At 38.8% G+C, this 24528-nt stretch overlaps 2 protein-coding genes across 3 annotated transcripts in view; one reads left to right on the top strand and one right to left on the bottom strand.

The window, feature by feature from the left end:
- Positions 1-1973, bottom strand: part of GPALPP1 (GPALPP motifs containing 1) — a 30905-nt gene extending 28932 nt beyond the window's left edge. For both annotated transcript variants that reach the window (XM_029936708.1, XM_029936707.1), the window contains exon 1: positions 1772-1973. In XM_029936708.1, coding sequence (XP_029792568.1) covers positions 1772-1886 — 115 coding nt within the window. In that variant the 5' untranslated portion in view covers positions 1887-1973. The remainder of the gene's footprint in view (positions 1-1771) is intronic.
- A 67-nt stretch (positions 1974-2040) lies between these two features.
- Positions 2041-24528, top strand: part of NUFIP1 (nuclear FMR1 interacting protein 1) — a 40481-nt gene continuing 17993 nt past the window's right edge. Inside the window, exons 1-6 of the mRNA XM_029936706.1 lie at positions 2041-2485; positions 4513-4595; positions 5645-5743; positions 6476-6538; positions 7290-7366; positions 19213-19305. Of these exons, the coding sequence (XP_029792566.1) occupies positions 2080-2485; positions 4513-4595; positions 5645-5743; positions 6476-6538; positions 7290-7366; positions 19213-19305 (821 nt within the window). The 5' untranslated portion in view covers positions 2041-2079. The remainder of the gene's footprint in view (positions 2486-4512; positions 4596-5644; positions 5744-6475; positions 6539-7289; positions 7367-19212; positions 19306-24528) is intronic.

Raw genomic sequence — 24528 nt, 5'->3', positions numbered from 1 at the left:
ACATAAAGCACACAAAACCAATCTATGGTAAATCAAGGAAGTAAATACCCTTTGGTTGAAAGAAAGATGGGGAGGCAGGTAGTGACTGGAAAACGGCACAAGAGGAACTTCTCTGGTGTGATGGTGTGTATTTCAAGGATATTGGTTCTGAAAAACTTCGTAAGAATTCCAGATAGAAGAATAATGAGATAAAAAAATATTTCAAGACTTTTCGGCAACAGTTTTAGGATCAGCCATCTAGGAGGTTATGAAGGGAATGGAATTTTAGTAGGAGAGATTTTATGTGTTAAAAATGACACGCTGTGGGTAAGATATCGTGCTTGGTGAAGAAGTGAGTCCACAAATATCTACCAAGGATCTTTCTCGTGCCAGACAGGGGTTAAGCTTGGTCAAGATAGAGGGGCACACACAAACCCAGTGTTAAGTGCTAAGTGTAGGGGTGAGAAGAGAAGGAATGCCCACAAGAAACAGACACAAGAGAGTGAACAGAGAAAGGAGGACCTAGAATAAATGCTGGTAGAATGATGGAAGCAAATCGTAACAAAAGTGTCTATTTGGCAGATCGTGGTTATTTACCTGCAAATCTTGCATTGGTTTACAATCAGGGAATATGGTGAACCAAAACCAACATACATGTAGAAACCATCCAAAAAAAAAAAGAAACTTGGTTAATCCCACTTTTCTTCAAATTTGGTTGAACCCATCCTTCCTTGCTAAAAATAAAAATATGATTTTTAACAGTTATAACAGAAAGGAGATCTGGAAGAAATCTCTAGGTAGAAACATGGCCTCCAGGTCAAAGAATGAAAATTAGATTAAGAAATGGGAGGGTTACTCTTTCTGCTTTACTCTTTTCCATCTTTGGTGTCCACCCCAGTCTACAAATTAGAGCAAACATTAAAGGAGATAGATAAACATGCAAAGTCTGAAAAGCATTTATTTGGCAAATACAAAGTGCCCACTCTGGGAAGGCTAGGCCATACTGTAATGGTGCAAGCAGATATGCTGGTAAGTTATTTTAAAAAGTGGAAGAGACCCCGTGGCGGAAAAAGAAGGAGTGACAATGCCTAGGAGAGTCTGGAAATGCTTCGCTGAAGCCTTCACCGACAGTGAAGTTGGGCCTTGGAAGATGGGGTAGCAGTTTGTCCGGTATGTCAAAAAATGAAGAGTGAAGCCAGAAAGATCCTTAGAAAATGGAGAAACTGCGCAGAATCTGGGACTAGTTCAGCACTGGACTGTATGTGTCAGGTACAATGACAGGACAAGAGGCTAGGAAGGCAGGTCGGGGGCTAGGGAGCAAAGCATCCTCTGCAAGAGCCAAGAGCATTGGTCGTCAGAAGGCAATATGGCACAGAGGTTAGGAGCGCCTGCTGTGTTCTAAATTGGGCTCCACCACAGACCAGCTGTGTGATGCTTCAGAATTCCCGTTTATAACTTGGATATGATAATCTTTACCTTATACGGATTTTTGGTTTTTTGGAGGATTAAATGACTGAATGTGTATTGATCGTTTAGCATAGGGTCCAGCCCATTAAGCGTTGAATGGGAATACATCCTCATTATAATGATTGATTACCAACCTCCCCTCCCCCTCGCTCTGGGACCACCTCCCCGCTACAGCTACCGCTAGAGAAGCAAAGTTCGCTCCGGTTCGGGGCGCCCAATCGCCACTGCTCCACTCTTTCAGGCCTTAGACCTCAATTCCGAGAGCGGGGCCGGGCCAGAAAAGGGGCGGACAGGCCTGGAGGGCATCGTACACGCGGCCGCTTACCAGGGCTGGGGTCTCGCTCCTCTTCCTCCGCTGTCCCGCGGCCCTTGAAGCCGGGAGGCAGCGCCGGCCCGATCAGATCCCTCGCCATTCGTGGCGGCGGACACCGGTCTAGCATACAATCCTACTCACGCGGCGTCAGCCCTACTCTAAAGGTAGCCCGGGATCCGCAGCAAATGCAGGAAGTTTTTCCGGCGCCGACCAATGACGTTGCAGCCCGTGGTTGGCAGAGTCGTCTAATTCGCGAGAGCGGAAGTGACGCATAAGGCTTGCTCCACATTCGCACGCTGGATTCCCTACTTGCTGGAAGCATGGCCGAGTCGGCTAGTGGTTTCGTGAGTTCTAACGGGTGGTTTCCAGCATCGGGGCTGACCCCCACGTTGGGGCCTCTGAGCGACACTGCTTCAGTGTCCGACAACTGGATGTTCTGGACAATGCTGCCGCCGCCGCCACCACCGCCTTCGTCGTCGCCTCCCGTTCGAGGATCTGAGCCTTTCTTAGAGAAGCAGCTCCCCCAGAAGCCCCAGGCTCTCCCCGAGGCACCTCTTCCCTCCGACGCCCAGATTCTTCCCGGGGCGCAGCCTCCTTTCGACACCCAGGACCCCCTTGGTTCTCAGCCCCAACTCAACGGCCAGCCTTCCTGGAATTTCCAGGCTTCTTCATCATGGCACTGGAGACAGTCTCCTGGTGTTTTTCCTGGATATCAGAACACTCCGGGTAGGCTCTTACTCCTTTCCTTACCGCCCTTTTACTTTTCTTCTCCTGTTCTACCTTCTCCCACTTTCCCCTTTTCCCTTTCTCTAGTTTTGATTCTGCCCTGCCCTCCAAGGAGTCTGATCATTAAGGTTTCACGATTGTTTCGACCGGAATGTTTGCCCTACTGTTCAGTCAGTTCAGCAGCCCAGGAACTGGGAATATAGCTGTGAACCAAGCATAGAAAAATCCTTATCTTTATGGAGCTTAACATTTCCTGGTGGAGAAAGAATTTATTAAAAAAAAACAAAACAGTGTGTATTAGTAGACAGTGAGTGCTCCCTAGAGAGAGAAATCCAAGGAGGTGATAGGTAGTGCAGGTGTAAATGTCGGTGTCAGACATAATTAAGGTGATATTTGAGCAGAGACTTAAAGGAGGTGCATGCTCAGAGCTGTAGGTACCACTGGGGAAGTAAATAGGTATGGAGCCAGAGTGAAAGGCAAGTGCATGAGGCAGGTGCTATCGATCTGAATGGAAGCCAGTGTGGCTGGAGAGGAGCAATCCTAGGGCAGAATTGAAGACTGGGCTAGAGGACAGACCTGCTAGGGCCTTGTAGATGATGAGATTTTGACTTTTTACTCTTGTGATAAGGATAGTGGAGGGCAGTGGCATAATTGATGTTTTAGAGGATTAATGTGGCTACTCATGGGAATTGACTTAAAGAGAGATGAGTTAGGAAGCTATTGCAGTTATCCAAGTGAGAGATGTTGAGGACTTGGACCAGGGCGGAGCTCGGGAGGTGATGAGAAGTGTTGGATTCTGGATCTATTTTGAAGGTGGGGTTGGACCAACACGATTTGCAGAGTGTGAGGTAAAGGCAAGACAAGAATAATTTAGTTTTTTTTGCCAAGCAAGAAGGATGTGGATTGAACAGATTTGGAAGAAAGACTAGTTCAGTTTGGAATATATTTGTGCCAAGTAGAGATATCGGATAAGCTGTTAGTTTGTACTTTCGGGGGAGATTTGTGGCTGGAGCTGTGAATTTGGGTGTCATCTGTATACAGACCACATTTAAGGCCATGAGATTGTTCACTTAAAACCATTCTCCAACTCTGCCTAAGATTTATTTTACATTAACTTGATTCCAAATCAGCCTTTACTGTGTGCCAAATGCTGGGAATATGAATGCACCTAAGACAGTCCTGACAGGTGAGATGGGTTCATAAATAACCGCAACAAGCATGACTGGTGATGGGGGCGTATGAAAGGTGATTTCAGAGTGTGGAGGAAGTTGGGGAAAGTTTTTGGAAGAAGTGTCCTGGGAGATGTTTAGGATTTTGGAAGAGATACTTTTTAGATTGGGGCAAAGAGGTGTGAGTACAAGGTGAGTTCTGAAGTTTGCACTATTCTGGTGTGACTGAAACCGAGTAAATGTAGGATATGGGGGAAAAGTAGGATGAGAAAACAAACCAGCATCTCATTGAAGGCTTCTGGGAAGTCATTCGTGATTTTCCAGCACGCTTGCGACCATTGGAGGATTATTTTTGTGGTGGTTTCAGTGCACGGTGTCTATTGGAAGAGAGGTCTTAGGAACTGGAAGACAGTGTGGGAGGATGGCATAGGAATGTAGGTGACGGATCAGGGGTTCAGAGCTGGGTCATGCCCGTAAGAAAGGAAAGAATTTGAGAAAAAATGTATTTCACAAGGTTCTGTTTTCCTGGTGTAAAATGGATGCTGAAAAGCTGTATTGGGATTGTATTGTTTACATTTCTAATATTTGAAATAACTACAAGAAATTTCATCAAATTAGAGTGACCATTCCTTTCTTTGACGCCCAAAGCACTGTATGGCCATCTAATCTTACCAATTACGTATTCATTTGAAAAACATGTATTTGGTAGACTAGTCTTCATCTTTGTTGATTTGTGTCAACTACTTTTCTTCCTAGAAGAGGTAGTTTCTACCCAAGTATTTGTGACATGATAGAGCAAATAAGAATTTTGAAAATTGTATAGTTGCAAATATTTATGGATTTCTTTTTGTTTTTTAGTTAAGCATTCTTATTTTCCACGAAAATATGATGCAGAGTTCACTGACGGCAACTTCCCTCCCAGTAGAAAACAGAAAAAAAAGGTATTTTTAAAGGTGTTCTTGAATTTGACACGTCATTCCCTATGTCACTGTTTCATACCTTGCATTTCTAACATATGTGTCTGAGTGTTTCGCATCCATTATTGACACAGTGGGTTCTCACTATAATAGGATCCTTAAAGATCTTGGCTTTAAGTAAAAACTTTAAGCAAAATCTTTTTGAGAAATAAATGGAGAAATTGTAGGAAGAGAAAACACTGAATTCATTTCATATATTTTCAAGAATAGATATAGCAGAATTGTGATTATGAGTAAATGTAAATGTTATTGAACTTTGGTGAACTAAATATATATACATATAAATTTATATAAACATAAATAAATTTATATGTATATATATATAAGCAAATTGGAAGGGGAAGGATGGAATTTAGAGAGAAGAACAAAAGTCCAAACTTTCTCTTATAAAATTGAAAGTATGGAGTTAACAAATTGTAATGACATAAACCTTTTATTTTTCATTATGTTTTTCCTTTTGACATAGGGATCTTTTAGGAACAAATATTTCTGTGATTAAACAAAAAGCAATTCCAGCAGTTTCTTTTTCTTATGTCAAATTCAATTATAATTAACTTTAGTGTTAATTTAAAATAGTTTATGTTTAGTTTATCTTTTGTGCCTGAATTAATGTCTGAAATTGTTCAGACAAGATTTTTTTTGTGTGGTATTATTGTTATCTTATTAATTTATCTTAATTCATTGTACTGTTTCATTTCTTTTCAGTAATGGATATTTATCATTTTTAGGAACAAACTTACTGTTTTTTAAAAATCAGGATCAACTCTTTGTTATGCTTCAGAGACAAATCTTAAAGTAGGCTTCTTTTTTATCATGCTTGTCTTTTCCTAGTATATTTCCTATAAAAAACAAAACAGAATTATCCCTTCATTAGAAATGTATTCAGACGTTTTCCCCACGTACAGGGATTATGTGACGAATCAAGGTACATACTACTGGGAGGATAGTGATATTTTTATTATTGCATAAACATTTTTTAAAATCAAAAATCTAACACTTGTTTTTGTTTGCAGAAAAGAAAGGAACCAGTTTTTCACTGGTTTTGTGATACCTGTGATCGTGGTTTTAAAAATCAAGAGAAGTATGATAAACACATGTCTGAACATACAAAAGTAGGTTTTTCTTGGTTGCCCTGAAGTTTCTTTGACAAAATGAGTGTAATTTGGTAGAAATTCTGAGCTTTTTTCCTTAAAAGTTTATAGTTTTCATAGAAATATCATTTGATGACTTGACAAATTGAGACAGGGACCCTGGGATTTGCACTTTGAGGGTGGAGAGGCTGCTGCTTCAGGAAGAGGCAAGATGGCAGTACAGAAAGGAGGTCTGACAGCTGTGTGTACCCACTCACTTGGTGAGAGCTCTAGGCCTCCCCGCAGTCGCCCTGTGCACCTGTGTGTATTTTTTTCCCTTTAAGGCTGCCCTGGACCATTTAATCACACTGAGTAATATGCCATGGCCCATCACTCTCTAATGTTGGTCTGGACCTTATTAAATACTTTAAAACAATGTTCCTAATTTGGAAATGTTCTTTTTTCAATTTATAGGGATGCCCCTTCAACTTTAGGAATTAAGAAAATTTTATAACATTGCTGATGGATGTCATGTATATACGAAGTAGAGAAGTAAATGATATACATTACTATGTGCTTTGAGAATGTCATTCCTTTTTAAATATAACCCTGTTGTGGAGTGCTCTTTATTTTGCTATTGACATAAGTTTGGGATGCTGTCTATCGCACACAGATGGGATAAGTATGTAATTGAGTCACATTATGTTTGAATTTGTAGTAGTGGGTAAATTTAATATGGAAGACATTGAATAGTCTTTCTTTAAACTCTTGCAGTGTCCTGAAGTAGACTGTTCTTTTAGTGCACATGAGAAGATTGTCCAATTCCATTGGAAAAATGTAAGTTCTTGTGTGAATTTTTTTTTAAAATTCATGTTCTTTTTAATTCCTTAATTTATCTTCATGGCTCTTCATTTACATAACCTAGTAATAAGAAACATGAAGTACTTTGTACCTTGTATTATTCAATTTTATATTCACAGACTACTATGTGAAGAAGATAAATAGTGGCCGGAGTTAGCAGATTTAAAAAAAAAGGTTTTAAAACCGATTCTTGCACTTGAGTTTCTTGACCACAAATTCTGTGCTTGCTTTATTACATACACCATGCTGTTCAAATCGTTCCGTGTATTCATTATTTCTTTAGCTGTCTCACTCAATTTTGGTTAGCAGGTCATTCATTTGTCTATTTGATGTCAATTGAGAAATAGAGCTACTTTTAACTAAAATTGCATTACTCGTTTTTTTCTTATCAATAACACTAATCTAAACACATCAGAAATTGCCCCTTTGAAGGGAAAGTCATAATATGGATGGATAAAACCTGCTTACTTAGTTTGAAAATGATCTCTTTTAGTGAATTTAATGTTGAATAAAGAGTCTCCATTATCCCCCATAATATTTGAAATTAGTCAGAAACATACCATATGAGGGCGCTTGGCTGGCTCACTTGGTAGAGTGTGCGACTCTTGATCTCAGAGTTGTGAGGTCAAGCCCTCGTGGGCATGGGGCCTACTTAAAAATAAAAAAGATTAAAAAAAACGCAATGTGTACAATGTTTCCTGATGTTCAGCAGGCTTTTTCTCCCTAGATGCATGCTCCTGGTATGAAGAAGATCAAGTTAGACACTCCAGAGGAGATTGCAAGATGGAGGGAAGAAAGAAGGAAGTGAGTCAAGAGTTCAGAACTAGTGACATAACTTTTTTCTTCAGTGGCAAGGCTGAGTACTTCCAAATCATGACCATTCTGGCTCTAATGCGTAATTTGAAAAAGGAAATTTGGTGTTTTTAACATTGCAAATATTCATCTGTAAATGACTAGTACTAACTGATTTTTCTGTTCTTCAGAGTTGGTATATAGTGACTTTGACATTGTTACTTGATGTTTTAAAAATAAGCATACAATTTTATTAGGGTAGTTTTGATTCATTGAGTTCCCTTATGATGTTGGTACTAGGGGATAGGACAGTAAGCTATGTTATATGAGACTATTATTGAAGAAGTTTTTAGAAAACTTAATAGGAACTCTTTGTAAATAACTGGTACGTAGTGGGACTGTACTCTGCTCTTTGAAGGGGCCACTACATGCCACCTATGCTGGATGGTCAGTGCCGAGGCAGTAAGAGTAGGTACTCTTACTAAAAAAAATATATAATACTTTGCTGCGTTTTTCCTTTGATTTTTTTTTTCAGCAAAAATGCATTGAACCTGACTACAGTATGCCAGATAGAGGGAGTACAACAGTGATACATGGGTTTATCCTTAATTATAAAAAGACCAAGAATTTTTTCCTATAAGTAATGTCTAAGAAATTGGGCCTTACCCTGTGACTGTGGCTTTATGGTTATTAAGGGAAGAAAATTTGATATATGTCTAGCTAGGATACACTTAAGACAAGTTCCAGTAGGACATTATTTTACTGTCTTCTCAGAAAGGAATATGATGTCTCATCCTCAAGCTGAAACTAAGGTGGAACTCAGAATGGTCAGATGCCTTTGTAAGTCAAGTGGTGTTTTTCTGGAATTAAAAAAATGAAGAGAGCCTGAGATAAAAAAAGAGGATAGTTCTCCTAGGTCAAGAAAGATACTTGAAACTCTTTTGACTGAGAGGTCAAATTTTTACTTGGTTCAACTTAATTTAAGTTTTTAGTTTATTTTTAATTTCAACATTTCTATGTGTAATGAATTGAGACTGTGTACTTTATGAAAAAAGAATGTTAGTAAAATTATAGGTATTCATTATCCCCACGACATCATCCTCAGAGTCTTGGATATATGTGTGAGGTAAGCTTGATCAGATGCCCAGCAAACAGTCAAACAAGACAGGGCGTGTTGTATTAGTTTGTTAACACATGCCGTGGGTACGGTGAGCGGTCTGAGTAAATGGGCCAATGAAATACACACCAGAGGTATTCTAATGCTTTTATACAGCACTCACTGTCTCACTTTTAAACTTTTTAAAATATATATTTTTTGGCTTTTTTATTATTTGAGTATACACTCAAATAATTTATTATTTGAATATAACACACTGTTGTATTAGTTTCAGGTGTACAACATAGTGATTAAACAAGTCTCTATGTTTTGCTCACCAGAGTGTGGCTGCCATCTGTCACCATACAATGTCACTACAGTACCATTGACCATCTTCCTATGCTGTACCTTTTAGCCCTGTGACTTAGTCATTCCATACCCGGAAGCCTGTATCTCCCACTCCCCTTCACCTAGGTTACCCCTCCCTCCACCTACCTCCCCTCTGGCAGCCATCAGTTTATTATCTGTATGTGCACAGAGAGCTTTTTGTTTGTTTATTATTTAATTAGTTTTAATTTTCAGATTCCACATATAAGTGAGATCATATGGTATTTGTCTTTCTCTTTCTGACTTATGTCACTTACCATAATCCCCTCCAGGTCTTAAGTTTTTAGTATAAATCCACTTACATGTAGTATTGTGCCAGATGTTATACTATTAGGTGAAAAAGTTAGTTACTACCCTTTAAAGATTCAGCGATAATTCTGAGGGAAGCCAGCATAAACATAAAGATTTAGGGCCAACTGAGAACAAATAGAATTTAGTAGACATGTGTATTTGTTATCAATTATTAATATTGTGTGCAGAGATGGATTAGGGTGAAGGGATAATCAAAAGAATTTAATATTGAAGGAAGCAGAGTCTATCCAGTCAGCATGGACTTGGTGGATTGATAGAATTTCAGTCTCCTCTTTGGCTAACAAATGAAGGAGTTTAGGCCACCAGGATAGGATATCCTAGAATGCCTTTTTCTGTTTATCTCCTTGGCAGAATCTTTTTATCTTGAAAGACTGTCTTAAATGTCACGTGGTTTGTCACTCTCAGTCTTCATTTGCTTTATCTCAGTGCTGCTAGAGTGCTGGTCTGTAACAATACAAGGAACATGTACCAGAGTGAAAATATATTCTTTACTTATTGAGAAAATCTTGCTAGGGAAAAGATGTCAGCTGATCTGAAAATTTTGCCTAGTGACATAGTTGACATACACTCTGGCATCAGTGTGTGGACTGACTGCCAGTCCATGGACCAACCTACTGTAAAGCACTATTCACCTCGTTTGTGAATAGTAGCTTATTAGTACAACCACAATAGCATGTGTTGAATTATATTATAGTTGACCTCATCTTGGACATCTTTGATTCTGTTGCACTTTGCACTGTGCCTGGAGTTTAGTATGTAGAGAATAAATACTTGTTGATTGAATTTCTTTTTTTGTTGTTGATTGAATTTCTGTTAAATGGTGTGTAGTAGGAAGACCCAGTCCTGGTATGAAGGGAGCCATTGTGTTGTCAAACTTAGAAGTCCAAGTAGTTAGGACCATGATGTGGTTTGACTTAGTGAAGAATTTTGAAGCACTGTGTATTGAAGCACTTTGCTTTCTTTAGCTGGCTTCTTTATGATAACCATTTTTTCTGCTTACAACCCTCAAAGTGTATGTGTTTTTTGTTGTTTTTGTTTTGTTTTGGTTCTTTGTTTTTATCAATTGGTTGTATGTTTTTATTATTTTACACAGATGGGATGGAAATGACCTGACTGCTGAAACACTAGGATATTCCCCTTACTACTTAGCCCTGACTTTGATCATTGGGAAGTTAATGTAGCTCGGTGGTGCCAGCGTCTTTCATAAATGTTTAGTTCTTTTGAGGGGAATGATAATGGCTGCTAGTCAGAAAGATTATAAAGCAACTAAGAAGTTAACTAAGTAAACTTTGTTGTTGAATCTCTCAAGTTTTGAGTTCACTTAAGTCAGTAGGAAAGGTCTGAGATGAGTTTCTGATTTGCCAGCTTTTGTTCTCTTATCTGTAGTGACTGCAGATCTTATCTGTAGAAACTGAATCACTGTATGAACTTTGGGAGTATTAGACCACTATTAAATTAGTGGTCATCACCTTCAGTGACTTTGTGCTATAAGCCTTACTATTTTACTCTCTCACAGTCCTTCCCTCCTCAGCCTATAGGAGAAGACCTCATCTAGTCTGGAGGATTGCAGTGTTCCTTGGCAAAGGACGGTTAAGTTGAACTCAGATCTAACTAGGAAAAGATGAGGGGAGGTAGAGAGTGGTGTCCAGATGGACTGACATGGTCACGGGACTGGGTATAGGTAAGAGATGAGAGAACCCCTTAAAAGATGGCAGTGTTAGAGAGAACTAGGTGGGTATAGAACATTTGGGAGATAAATGGGCACTGTTTGGTGATTGAATGATATGAGGTGGAGGAGGAAACAGGTTTTGAAGAGACAAAGTGAATCCTGGAAGAGGGTTTAGAGATATGATTTTGGGCATTGTTGGGTATGAGGAGATTCTGTGATATATATTTGAAGATGTTGCATAGACATTAGGACTTGGACTGGACTGGGCTGGAGGTAGATATTTTTAAATCATGAAATTACAAGTGTGAAGACATTCTCCACAGAAAGGGCAGAGAGGATAGAGTGAAAGGAGAAGGCAGTCTAACAGAATAAAAACCAACAAGACTGCTGAATTGAGAGCCAGAGAGGTAGAAGAGAACTGAAAACAACATATCTCAGAAGCCAGGAGAGGGGAGAATTTCAAGAAGAAATATGTGGTTAGTAGGAGCAGTGTAGTTTGCTGTGGAAAGGTTAAATAAAACAAGAACAAAAAGTGACTTTTTGATTTTGTGACATCAAAATGTAGGGCCTCCTTGATGTGGACACAGGTGGCCAATTGCTCCTTCACTCTTCTCCTTTGAGTTTCCTGCTGTCTGTCTACACAGATCTCTGCAGTTCTAACACCCTCCCCAGTGATTCCTAACGAGATGGGTTGCAGTTGACTTTGCCACCACCCTTGGCATATGTGATGCTCCAACAGAAGTGTGTATACTTTGTTTTTTTTTTAAATGTTTTATTTATTTTTAATACAGAGAGAGACAGAGCATGAGAGGGGGAGGGGCAGAGAGAGAAGGAGACACAGAACTGGAAGCAGGCTCCAGGCTCTGAGCTAGCTGTTAGTACAGAGCCTGACGTGGGGCTTGAACCCACGAACGTGAGATCTGACCTGAGCCGAAGCCGGAGGCTTAACCAACTGAGCCACCCAGGCACCCCAGAAGTGTGTATACTTTGAATTCCCCTGACCTTTTGAGACTCAGAGATGAAGTTTTTATTTTTTATTTTTAAGCAATCTCTACACTTAATATAGGGCATGAACTCACAACCCCCAAATCAAGAATCTCATGCTCTACTAACTGAGCCAGCCAGGCACCCCTGAGCAAACTTCTCTTTGATCATAACCTCCATTCTGTCCAGCTCTCATACCTCTGCCTGGTAGCGGACTCGTTGGGACCTCCCATCCCTACCCCCATTACCTTCTTCTGTCATCCACTCTGTCTTCCCTGAGCTCCAGCTCCTCAGGTTAATATCCCAGCTCCTTATTCCTTCATCCTTCATTGTAGCCCCTGGCAAAATCTCAGCTCTGGCTCAGTAGCTGAGTGCTATTCAGGAAAATCGCACAGTTGAAGTGTTCTCTGCAGGTGGACGCTCAGCAGTGCTATCACACTTAAGGAACTGACTTGACTGATGAGGTTAGGTTTTTTTCTTAGTACTTGTTCTTTGTTGTGCAAAATTGGATGTTCATTAGGCATACATTTCTTGGTTATATAGGTGACTAGAATAAAATTTCAATAAATTTGTTAAACTGATTTTATTTAGTTTAGCCAACTAAGATGCCTGTGAAAACAGCTCCTTAAGGTGGCAGTCAGGATTCTGCAATGTGGGCCTAACATGTATTTTCTGATTCTTTCTGCATTTCTTGCTCCTAGGAGCTCTTTGTCCCCTAATAAGACTTGTTATTAAGTATCTCCCAAACAGGTTTTCTGACCTTTTGGCCTCAGTTTTGCTCATGTGGTTATTTCTAGAAAAATCTTACCTTCTCTATCCTTGATTTCTGCCCTTAGACCAGCTGAAAACCTGCCACTTGAGGCCCCCCCCCCCCAGCCCCCAGTCTGGCTAGAGGACTATCTTGTCCTTTTCCATCTGCCACTTTAGTACAGATGTCCTTTATGATCTTATTAATGAACTTCTTTGCATATGTGTCTTCAAAAAAACAAATTATGGTCTTTAGAAATATAAGTATGTGGGTGTTTATTCCTTGGTGCCATAGACCTAAGGGGTGCTTGTAAATGTTGGTATATGTTTATGGGGCTTGGAAATGTTTTTATTATGGGTGTAATTCTCTTTTGGTATATCCAAGTAAGTGGTTGTAGAAAGTTTGCTCAGATTCATATTTTAATTCATGTTTTAAACTATACCATTGTCATTTTTATTTATTTATTTATTTTACCTTTGTCATTTTTAAACAAATTGGGCAGGTATGTGTTGATCTGATTACTAATTGTGTTTGGAAATCAGTAATAATAGCTAATAATACTTAAACTGCTGTGGTTTTGAACATTAAATTCTCACCTCATAGGACAGACCATCACATCGATACAGACAAGCCGTATCGATCTGTGTCTCTGAATGCATTTCTTTCTAAAGTAACTTTCCCCACATGAATATGAACTATGCTCTCTTGTGGTTATGTGTAAAAAGTGTTTTAGCATTTGAAGATGAAAACCAGCTTAGGACAAGATATAAAATCCCTGGTAGAAGGCTAGTTTGATTTTCTAACATTAGCAAGAAATCCTAGTAACCTTTGAATTTATGTTGTCATATGTTAATAATACCATTGACTAAGTTCTTGACAATCAGTTAGCTTAAGAATTAGAGATAAACGTTCAGTATTTCAAAAGGCAAATGTTGTATATGGCCGAGGTCACCAAAAACTTAGATGAGTAGACATTTGCCTTTCAGACTCTTACACTAATATGAGCTGTAAGATAAAATATATGTGAGGTGGCCGTGAGACCATAGGCAACTAAAGGCTGAGTTTTGGTCATGTAGGGATAATAATGATTGGTTAAGGTGTACTTGGAATCTTTGGAAGGCAGTCAGGGCTACTAATTTGTTTCATAAAACTTTTTCTAAGAGGCATAGTGCCCGCTCACCTTTCCTCCCCATTTATTTTAAGGTATGTTGTATATACAGTGAAATTCATCCTTTATAATGCATAATTCTGACAGATGTATATAATTGTATAATCAGCACCACAATCAAGGTATAAAACTATTCCATGATCCCCCAAAATTCCCTCGTGGCCACTGTGGTCAACTTCTGCCCCCAGCTCTAGCCCCCGACTACCACTGATCTGTTTCCTTTTACTGTGTTTGTATCTTTGCAGAATATCATGCAAATGAATCATACAGTGTGTGGCTTTTTGAGTCTGACTCTTGCTTAGCACAGTGCATTTGAGATCATTTATATTGTCTCTCTGTTGCTGTGCTGCCATATAGATGTACCACAGTTTGTTCAGTTACTTCTCAATTGAGGGGCATTTGGGATGTTACCAGTTTTTGGGGATTATGAGTAAAGCTTTTGTAAACATTGATGTACTGGTCTTTGTTTTTGTTTAGACTTTTTTTTTTTTTTGACTTGGGTAAATACCTGAGAGTGGGATTGATTTGTCATAGGGTAAGCTTTTGTATAACTTTGTAAGAAGCATATGTTTAACTTTATAAGGAACTGCTTTTAGGAGGCAGGTTTTTGAATCAAGATCTGCCTAGCTGGGCATGGACAGCATTTGGATCAAAGAGGCTGGCTAGGATGCAGTGGTGTTTGCATCAGTTAGGATCCTGTTTCAGTAAATGGAACAGCAACCTTACTGTCTTGGCTTAGCACAAAGAGGTCTATTTTTCCCAACTGGAAAAAACGTCTAGGGCTACAGTTGCTGCTTAGCAGTACCATCAGGCACACTTCTTTGCTTGCTGCTCCTGAGTAGGTGGCTTTCCTCTTCAGGTCCGCTAGGAAGTTCCTGCATATCCAAATGTTAAGCCCTCATTCTAGGCAAGAGGACGAGAAAAAGGCAAAAGACACACAAAGCTGACTTTGCCTCTTTTTTCATTGGCAGAACAATAGCTTTGTTTTTAGGTCCAACCAGGAGACTTCCACGTTGCTGTCATCGGCTATAAGTGGTTGCTTCACCACTTTTAGTAACGATAGAGTTGATGGAACATCCCCAAATGAAATTGTTGAGGAAGAGGGGAGAACAGGCAGTTAGTAGTGTTTGCCTTGGTGCTTGGAGGCCAAGTTTAAAGCTTGAATTTCAAAACTCTTAAGTGGTATTTGGAAGCAGCTCTATCCTGAATGAAGAATGAACTTGAACAAGTGTTTACTGTGCTTATTTGTGATGATTTTAATGTTGGATAGGTGGGGGCAGAGGGGATCGAGTGTAGTTCTAGAATGTAGGCTGCAAGTATCCTGCGATAGTGGGCAGAAATGTCTTGGAAGAGGAATGGGCAAACATGGAGTGAATAAGTGAAGGTACAGGTTTGTGAAATATAGAGAGGTGTAAAGAGAATGAGGACATTGGGTGAGGATGACAATTTGGGATGAAGTTTATACCTGTGATGTTGCCTTGTTAATAAAGTGCTCTGAAATGATCTCTTGGCACTTGCTGATTCATCTGACCGTATCTTGTTTCTCAAGTTCTTTCTCTTAAAATATTCATATAAGTGTACTGTATTAATAAAAACCATGGGAAACATTTCTTTTTTGTACATTTGATAGATTTCTTAAGAATACATTAATATTCTACCTACTAGTAGTTTTCAAAAACCAGTTATAAAAATATATTTACTTTTTAAAAATTCTATTATTCTCCATTAAAAAATGTTATTTGAAGGCCTAAAAAGAATAAATTTCACATCAATATGGCAGAATAATCCTTATATCTCGAATTTTATCGTTTGAGTGCTACATTCTTTCTGAGGAAGGCACTGTATTCTTTGATATACAGGAAAGATAAAGCCTTTATGTAATTGCTATGTTAAAAAAACATAAAAGATTTTCATAGAGTAAGAATCTTAGAATTGGAAGAAAATGTTAAAGCAATTCTTTCTTAATTCCTGACCTTTGAGGTATAAATGCTTGATTTGGCATTCTAGAAAACAGAATCTATCTGAAAACAGTGGTGGAAGTTTGCTAGAAATGTTGAAACATATTTTACAGTAGATAGGGAGTCCACTAGGTGGAGTAGTTACGTGATATGTATTTCAGTAGTTACTGTGGTGCTGAGGAAATTCTTTTAAATTGTATCCCCAGTTCTTTCAGAATTCCAACAGGGGGTCTGCTTCTAAAAAATGCTACGTCTTTTTGAACTTCAGAAAGACTTTGAAATAAAAGTACAGTAGTATGGCTTGTGTTGAAGCAGTTGTGGGTCGGTGCCAGTAAAGAGGGATTGTGTTCATATAGAGAAGAAGCTTAGGGGAAAAGTCAAGAAATGGGTGGTGATCTGAAAAGGAAAGAATCAGTATAATGTAACCAGGATGATGTGTGCTGAGATCACAGTTGGCATAGTTTTGACCATTCATCGGCTGTAGTGCTTAAGGGTCGTCACTGCAGGCTTAAGACTTAGGCAAGGGGAAGACAGAATAGGGAAGACGTGAAAGAGAGAGGCCAAGGAAAACGGGCATATGGTCTCAGGGCCAGTTCCTCATGGAGTGCTGGGGAAAGATGGAAGTGCAGGGAAAAAGTGATTTTAGTAGATAAAAACGGACAAACCAACTGTGAAAATGGTACTTGTCACGGACTTTATAAGTTCATAGTACCGATTAGCAGGAGATATGGGAGTAAGTTTTAGCCGTATGTAACTGCAATGTAAGACAGCTGGTGATTTTTCCCCCCAGAAGTCTTTGGATTTATTTCAGTTGTATTTTAGGGACCTGAACTGTGTGTTGTTTTAATTACAGCTCCAAACTGGTCCTTATTCTTGGGTGTCAGTACTAATGCTGCTGTATATGTAACAGAGTCTTGTTTCTGGCTTTCCTTTTGTTTTTGTTTTTGTTTTCAAATCTGTCTAGTTTTTCCAAGTTTTCTCTTGTTTTTCCTAGTTTTAAGTCTTTGGGTGTTGTGTAAATAGGAATTTGTATAACTTTTGGAAGAGAGTTTTATTAACTCAAGCACTGAAAGGTGGAGTCTTCTAGCTGTCCATGGGATACTGGAAGACTCCTTACCCTTAGGCAAGTGTTACTTTAGTATCTGACAGAAAGAAAGTGAGCTGTTTTAAAAAACTTCCACCAAAGAAGTTTGCACAACCTCCTTGATGTCTTAAGGAATTCTTTCTTAGATCCCACCTAAAATCCACTTGTCATCACATTTACATTCTTTACCGTTGGGAAGCACATCGGCAGCTTCTGTTTCCTTGTTCGTGGTCTGCTGTAGTACCAAGTCTTATTGTTTAGCATATGGCTCACTGTGGTAAGGGGCTGCAGCGCTCCGAAGAATGCTGAAGAAACATTCATAGTAAGAAGAAGTGAATTTCAGAGATGTGAATGGTGTTGAGTAGCTGTGAGTTACTTGCCTAGACCCTGTGGGGCCTGTGAAAGTCATCACAGTTTTTCTCACCATGTCTGCTTCTGCGTATTTCTGTCTTCAGATTGAGACCAGCTGGCTACCATCCTTTCTGTAAGAGCGTTTATTGTCATTTTTCTTCCTCTTTTAAAAGCTGCAAATAGTTCTAGTTCCTTTCATCTTTCTTCAGAGGTTTTGTTTTTCATCCTGTTAATCATCTTTGAACCCTTCTGAATCCCTTCCAAGTTTTATTTTTCCTCAGCATTCCTTTTCAGTTTAGGAGCACAAAACTGAATACAGTGCCCTGAGTTTCTGACCACTTTTGAGTATCATGAGAGGAAGATTTCACACTTGTACATATGTCAGACTCCATTTCACATAACCTTAGATTATGTTTGCTTTCCAAAAGTCCAGTCATAATGGTGCAGACTGCCTGTCAGATTTTTGTCTCCTATGACCTTGATCTTTTCCTCTTATGTTTATTTATAACTTGTACATTTATCATCTTTTATTTATGGAGTTTACTTTCCTTGGCTGAATAGATTGCTTTGCACTGTCCTCATTGAAATTCATTGCCTTTTTTCTGATGATTTCACCACTTAATGTCATTTCCATTCTTATCTTCCAGTGTGACCAACGAAAGGCTTCGTATTATCTGTGCCATTCAGATCAATTAATGCAGATGTTAAAAAAATGGGAAAAAAAGGAGGCGGGGGTGGGTGGGTGGGGTAGAAGCAAAGTCCTAGAAACAATGGCAGAACACAATTTGTTGATATTTCTTAAAATATTTACTCTGATGACCAGCCAAGCTGAGTGGTGGAGAGCTGTCTCTGTTCCCCCTCTGTCTTCGCTTTGTTTATCCTCCTAGGATCTGTCCCCTTCACCACCAGAGTTTGCATCTCCACACAGTTGTGCCAAGGAACAAAGAAACCTTTGTCAGAGCAATTCATCTTGCACATTGCTGTCAGATTTAATCTTAATCACTGCCTTATACATATCTCTCCCTGTTTACAACTTTCAATGGCTCCCTGTTACCACTGAAATAAATATAAACTTTCTAGTCTGGTATTCAAGGCACATTTAATGACCTCAGCCTCCCTTTCCGTCTGATTGCTTGAAACTGTTTCCTACAAAATGAACCACTTGCTATGCTCTGGATATCTTGAGGCCTTTGTTTGTTTGTATTGTTTATTCTGCTTAGAACACTTAAACTTTTCCATCTGATTTCTGTTTATTAAACCTATATAAGACCAATTTCTTTCATCTTTCTTTCTTTCTTTTCTTCCTTTCTGGATTTCTATAGCTAGAGATGATCATTTTCTCCCACCCAGTCTTTGTACTCTTTGGGGTACTTTTATTATATGTTGCCCTTTGTTATAGTTATTTGTGTGCTTTTCTTATCCTTCCTGGTAGACCGTCTTTTTTGAGAACTGTTTCTTCCTCATTTTGGTAACTTTGGGTTTACCGACTTTGTATTTGCATAAGTGTATAGACTTACATTTTAAAATTTTATTTTACTTAATTTTTTAAATATTTTTAATTTATTTTTGAGAGAGAGAGAGACACACACACACACACAGGATGAGAAGGGGAGGTTCAGAGAGAGAGGGAGACACAGAATCCGAAGCAGGCTCCAGGCTCTGAGCTGTCCGCACAGAGCCTGACGCAGGGCTTAAACCCATGAACTGTGAGATCATGACCTGAGCTGAAGTCGGAGGCTTAACCGACTGAGCCACCCAGGTGCCCCTAGACTTACATCTTTTAAATAGTATTTATAGATAAGTGGCAAATAAATGAACTATATCAGTTTGAGCATATTTTATGATATATTTAATTCAAATTCTAGTATAAGCTCCTTACCTACTAATTGGCTAGTAACAAAGTTTGTGGACCAAGTGCTGGTCTACCTGAGTAGCGTTGTCACAGTCTACTTTGTTTCCCTTAAAACAATTCTAGAAAGAATTAAGGTTTAAAATGATTTATTGAATTAGTTATTAAATGCTAAATGCAGTAATTGCTTGATTGGATAATTAAACTTATACTCTAAAACCCCTTTTATAATTGATTTTTATTGTTTTCTAGAAACTACCCAACTCTGGCCAATATTGAAAGAAAGAAAAAGTTACAACTTGAAAAGGAAAAGAGAGGAGCAGTTTTGACAACGACGCAGTATGGGTAAGATCCTTAAAATCGTTTGCATTCTCAATGCTGATTTTATTTTATTTATTTAAATGTTTATTTCTTTATTTTGAGAGAGAGAGTGTGTGTGCACACGTGCATGTACACAGGCTGGGGAGGGGCAGAGAGAGAAGGAGAGAAAGAATTCCTAGCAGGCTCCATGCTGGCAGGGCAGACCGGGACATGGGGCTTGAAATCACGAACCCTGAGACCATGACCTGTGCCAAAATCAAGAGTCAGAGGCTTTATAGAGGGAGCCACCCAGGCACCCCAACTCAATGCTTATCTTAAGTGAGTATGCTTAAAACTAATAAACAAGAGCATACACCAAAATCTTAAAATTTCTACATTCCTAATTCTGAAATCTGTGCTTTTGTAACTTTTTAACTTCAAAATTTCTTTAAGTTATATTTTTAAACAAATGCCCCATATTTACATGGTTTTCAAAAAGACTCATTGTTCATAAAGTCTTTTCTGTCTGTATCTCCTGGCTAAACAGTTGTCCTTCCCGAAGACAACCCAGTTTTCCTTCCAGAGATACTTCGTTTGTGTACAGCACATAAGATTGTAGTCTTTTTTTTCTTTCTCCTTTTTTGACATTGTTTCTATACTTTGCTTTTTTAGCCAAATGATAAATTTGGAGATTGTCCCACACTGATAAATAATAAGCCTCCTCATTCTTCGAGGATGTATAGAATCCTATGGGTGTCCCACAGGGTTTTTTTTCTTTTCTAAAACCAATTTCCTGTTGACCGATACGTAAGTTTTCACCAATCTTTTACTAATAAAAATTTGCCATTATTGCCCTGTACATACATTTTACACATGTGCAAGTATTTCTAAGGATGGATTCCTAGAAGTGGATTTGCTGAGTCAAAAGATAAAATGTGTATTTGCATATTAATGGCTAACTGTCAAATAACTCATCATTAACTCTCCCATCAGCAGTGTTTGAAACGCCCTGTTTTCCCCAATCCCTCGCCTTCATAGAATTTTGTTCAAAAAATTTCCCCATTTTATTTTTTACTGAGGTTTATTTTTAATATAAATAAAATCTGTAACTCTCAAACCAAGCTTGGATTTATACACATACACAGATACACCTATGCATTGGTGTAACCTCCACACAGATTAGCATACAAAATGTCTTCACCTCATAAATTTCTCTTAAGTTCTCCCTAGTTCAATGCGTCCCCACAAAGATGACCTCTTTTCTGATTTCTGTCATCTCAGATTTATTTTGCCTGCTCTTGGAACCTAATATGAGAAGAATCATATAATATATATTCTTTGGTGTGAGATTTCTATGGTTCAGAATTATTTTGTGCTGTTCATCCATTTTATGTGTAGCTGTAAACTGTTCATTCTTATTATTGTTTAGAACTCATTTGTAAAAATATCCATTCTACTATTGGACATTTGGGTTGTTTCCAGTTTGGATTATTATGAATAAGCTGTAACTAACGAACATTCTTTTTTTCTTTTTTAAGTTTATTAATTTTGAAGAAAGAAAATCCCAAGCATGCTTTGCACTGTCAGTGCAGAGCCCGATGCAGAGCTCAGACTCACAAACTGGGAGATTATGACCTGAACATAAGTCAGACACTTTAACCATTTGAGCCACCCAAGCACCCTGAACATTCCTTTACATGTCTTTTGGGGCATAAGTACTCATTTTCACTGGTCATATATATGCTGGATCATTGGGCATCTATATGTTTAGCTTTAATAGATAAAGGTGAACAGTTTTCCGTAATGGGTGTACCAATTTACACTCCTGCTGATTGTGTAATCTAGTTGCTCTGTCTTCTGGCTAATGCTTAGTTACACCTTTTCCTCATGTCATACCATTTCTTTCTTGACTAATGATGTTAGATACCTTTTTTAGACGTTAAAAATTTTTTTTTAACTTTATTTATTTTGAGAGGGAGAGAGCAAGAGAGAGCATGTGAGTGGGGAAGGAGCAGAGACAGAGCAAGAATCCTAAGCAGGCTTTCATGCTGACATGGGCCTGACATGGGCTCAATCCAGTGAACCATGACTCAGATCGTGACCTGAGTCAAAAGTCAGATGCTTAACCAGCTGAGCCACCCACTTTGCCCCTATTTTAATTTTTATTTTATATTATTTTTTTATGTTTTTAAAAAGTTTATTTATTTTGAGAGAGTGAGTGGGGGAGGGATGGAGAGAAGGGAGAGAGAGAATCTTAAGCAGGCTCACTCTCAGTGTAGAGCCTAACATGGGGCTTGATTCTACAACCCTAGGATCACGACCTAAGCCCAGATCAAGAGTTGGCTGCTCCACTGATCAAGCCACCTAGGTGCCACTGGTGTTAGACACCTTTTTATATGCTTATCAGCCATTTTGATATTTTCTTGTGACTTGCCAGTTCAAGTTTTTGACCAGTTTTTAATTGGGTTGGTTTTCTTGATTTGTAGGAGTTACTTAGATACAAATCCTATTTTGAGTAGAGTGTGTGTGTGTATATATGCAAATATACCATCACAATTTGTGACTTTTTACTCTTAATGAGTATCCTTTTTTCCCCCAATAAAATAGCAAGTATTAATTGCTCAGACATATGGGGCCAGCTGGGATTCAGTTAGACGTATCTGCTGACCTTGACAGAGTTCAGTCACAACTGGGCTTGGCTAGCTGATGGCTGACCTAACTTGGCTGATGGCTGGAATACCTACATATTTACCATTTCTGATACTCTCCATTCGTTAATGGTGACCCATCTTTTCATCTAATAGGATTTTCCTTTTGCCGAAAAGACTTTCTTTGACATTTCTTGTAGTGAAGAACTGCTGGAGGTGACTTCTTTTAGCTTTTGTGTGTCTGAAAAGTATTTTTCTTTGCCTTTCTTTTTGTATCCTTTTTTCTTTTTTTCTTTTTTTATTGAGAGAGAGAGAGAGACAGCATGCAAGTGGGAGAGAGGGGCAGAGGGAGAGAGGGAGAGAGAGAATCTTAAGCAGAGGCTCCATCCTCAGTGCAGAGCCTAATGAGGGGCTTGATCCCGCAACCCTGGCTGGGATTGTGACCTGAGCTGAAATCAGGAGTTGAACATTTAACCAACTGAGCCACCCAGGTGCCCTAATTTTTTTTTAAGTATCCTATTTTTTCGTTGTTTCCTTCTTTGCCTCCTTTTGGAATAATTGGATAATTTGTTAGTATTCTACTTCCTCTCTATTAGCTTTTTAGTTGTAATTATTCCTTTATTTCTGCACTTCATGTGCATCTGCATTTTTACTTATACTTTGTTTTTAAATGTTGATTAAATAATCTTTTTCTTTTATTTATTTATTTTTAATGTTTTATTTACTTTTGAGAGAGCGCAAGCAGGGAAGGGCCAGTGGGAGGGGGACAGAGGATCCAAAGCAGGCTCTGCACTGACAGCAGTGAGCGTGATGGGTGTGAATTCACCGACCGTGAGATCATGACCTGAGCTAAAGTCAGATGCTCAACCTACTGAGCCGCCCAGACGCTCCTAAACTTTTCCTTGTAAATGATTGTCAGGCAACGGTGTAAAGGGACTACTCCCTCAAAGGTGGGGGCAGTGGAAATACCAGATATACCACTTTTCAGTGAAGTCTTATTGATCTCATCAGTTAAAGGGCATTCTAGGGGCACCTGGCTGGCTCAGTCAGTAGAGAATGAGACTCTTGATCTTGGGGTTGTGAGTTCGAGTCCCACGTTGGATATAGAGATTACTGAAAAATAAAATAAAATGTTAAAAAAGTCATTCTAACTCGTTGCTGATCAGTGAATACCTTAAAAATGATCATGTAGAAGTCTTCTGCGGTGAGGTGCTGTAGGAGCAGAATACAGGGAAGGCATCTCTGAATGGGAGCCTATGGAAAGTGGCGTCTCTTCATCATCCTCAAGAGGACTGTGAGCCAAAGGCAAGACTCTTAATGTGTTTTACCTGTGATGACACTGTTGAGGTCTGACGTGTCCGGTTGACCACTGGAAATTGGTCCATGGTTTTCTGCAAAATTTGGACTATATATATGATTTTTTGGAATGAGACTTTGTAAGGATTATGGGGATCCCTAAAAGAATGAATAACCTTTGGATTGTAAAAATATTAACCGAATATGTTGGTTTAGCAAATTATTTAGAAAATGTTGTGGTAATAACTACCATTTATTAAGGGCTCAATGTGGCATTTTATATTAATTCTATGTCTCTCTGATTCCCTTTCTACAAACGAGGTTAAACAGACTCAAGGATATTAATATTGTCCAAGAGGCACAGCTAGTAAATGATAAAATTGGGATTTGAGCTCAGATTTCTAATTTTTATATTCCTAACTGCAGCCTCCATTAATAATAATAATAATAATAATAAAAGAATTCTGCTCGTAAGTGACAAATTAGAAATAACATGTATTTTTGTGAACATTCAGCCCCACAAAGGACACCTTATATTGTCTATTGAGAACGTGTAACAGACCTTTTTTTGAAACTTTTTTCCTGTACATACATATGTTAGAATATGCTCACATAAGCATTGTTTTCTTCTACGAGGAGTAATTGTAGACGTTGCGAGGGCACTTGAATTGAGATAGCTATGAAATTGTGTGTAGGCTATGATCTTTAAGTTTATCCCCTTATAAAGTGAAAAGAGTAGTACCTGTCTAGCCAATTTCAAGGAGTTGTCATGAAGGTCAAACAGCATGTTTGTAAATGCGTCAGAAACTTTAAGACTCCTGTAGAATGAATGGACAAGAGTTAACACACTTTATAAAGTTGAGAAAACACTTTTGTGTACTCAGAATGAAAAATCTGCCAGTTAAATTCACCTGCTGTGGATCATACAACATAGACCATTTTCAGAGTGGTTAAATATGGGAGGAAATGTGCATCTTGGAATTCATAAGTGGTGTTTATTGTTGTGTGTTATTTCATTGAAGATCTGCCATAAAGTTCCCTGCCCTTAGAAGCCATTGAATTTATTTATTTATTTTCATCTCTTTAACGTGGTAGGCTACAAATGATTGATTTGGCAGCTAAGTTTCTTTTTGCATTCAGTAGTCTCCTTTAAATTTTTCCTGATGGTGGGGGAGGGGTGCCTGGGTGGCTCAGTCCTCAGTCTTTTGAGCGTCAGACTCTTGGTTTTGACTCTGGTCATAATTTCACAGCCCTGAGATCAAGCTCCACGTTGGGCTCCCCACTGAGCATGGAGCCTGCTTGAGATTCTCTCTTTCTGTCTCTC

Source organism: Suricata suricatta, chromosome 4 (assembly GCF_006229205.1).
Source record: "Suricata suricatta isolate VVHF042 chromosome 4, meerkat_22Aug2017_6uvM2_HiC, whole genome shotgun sequence".
NCBI lineage: Eukaryota > Metazoa > Chordata > Mammalia > Carnivora > Herpestidae > Suricata > Suricata suricatta.
The sequence above is the reverse complement of the archived record's forward strand: the minus strand, read 5'-3'. Positions and strand labels throughout refer to the sequence as shown.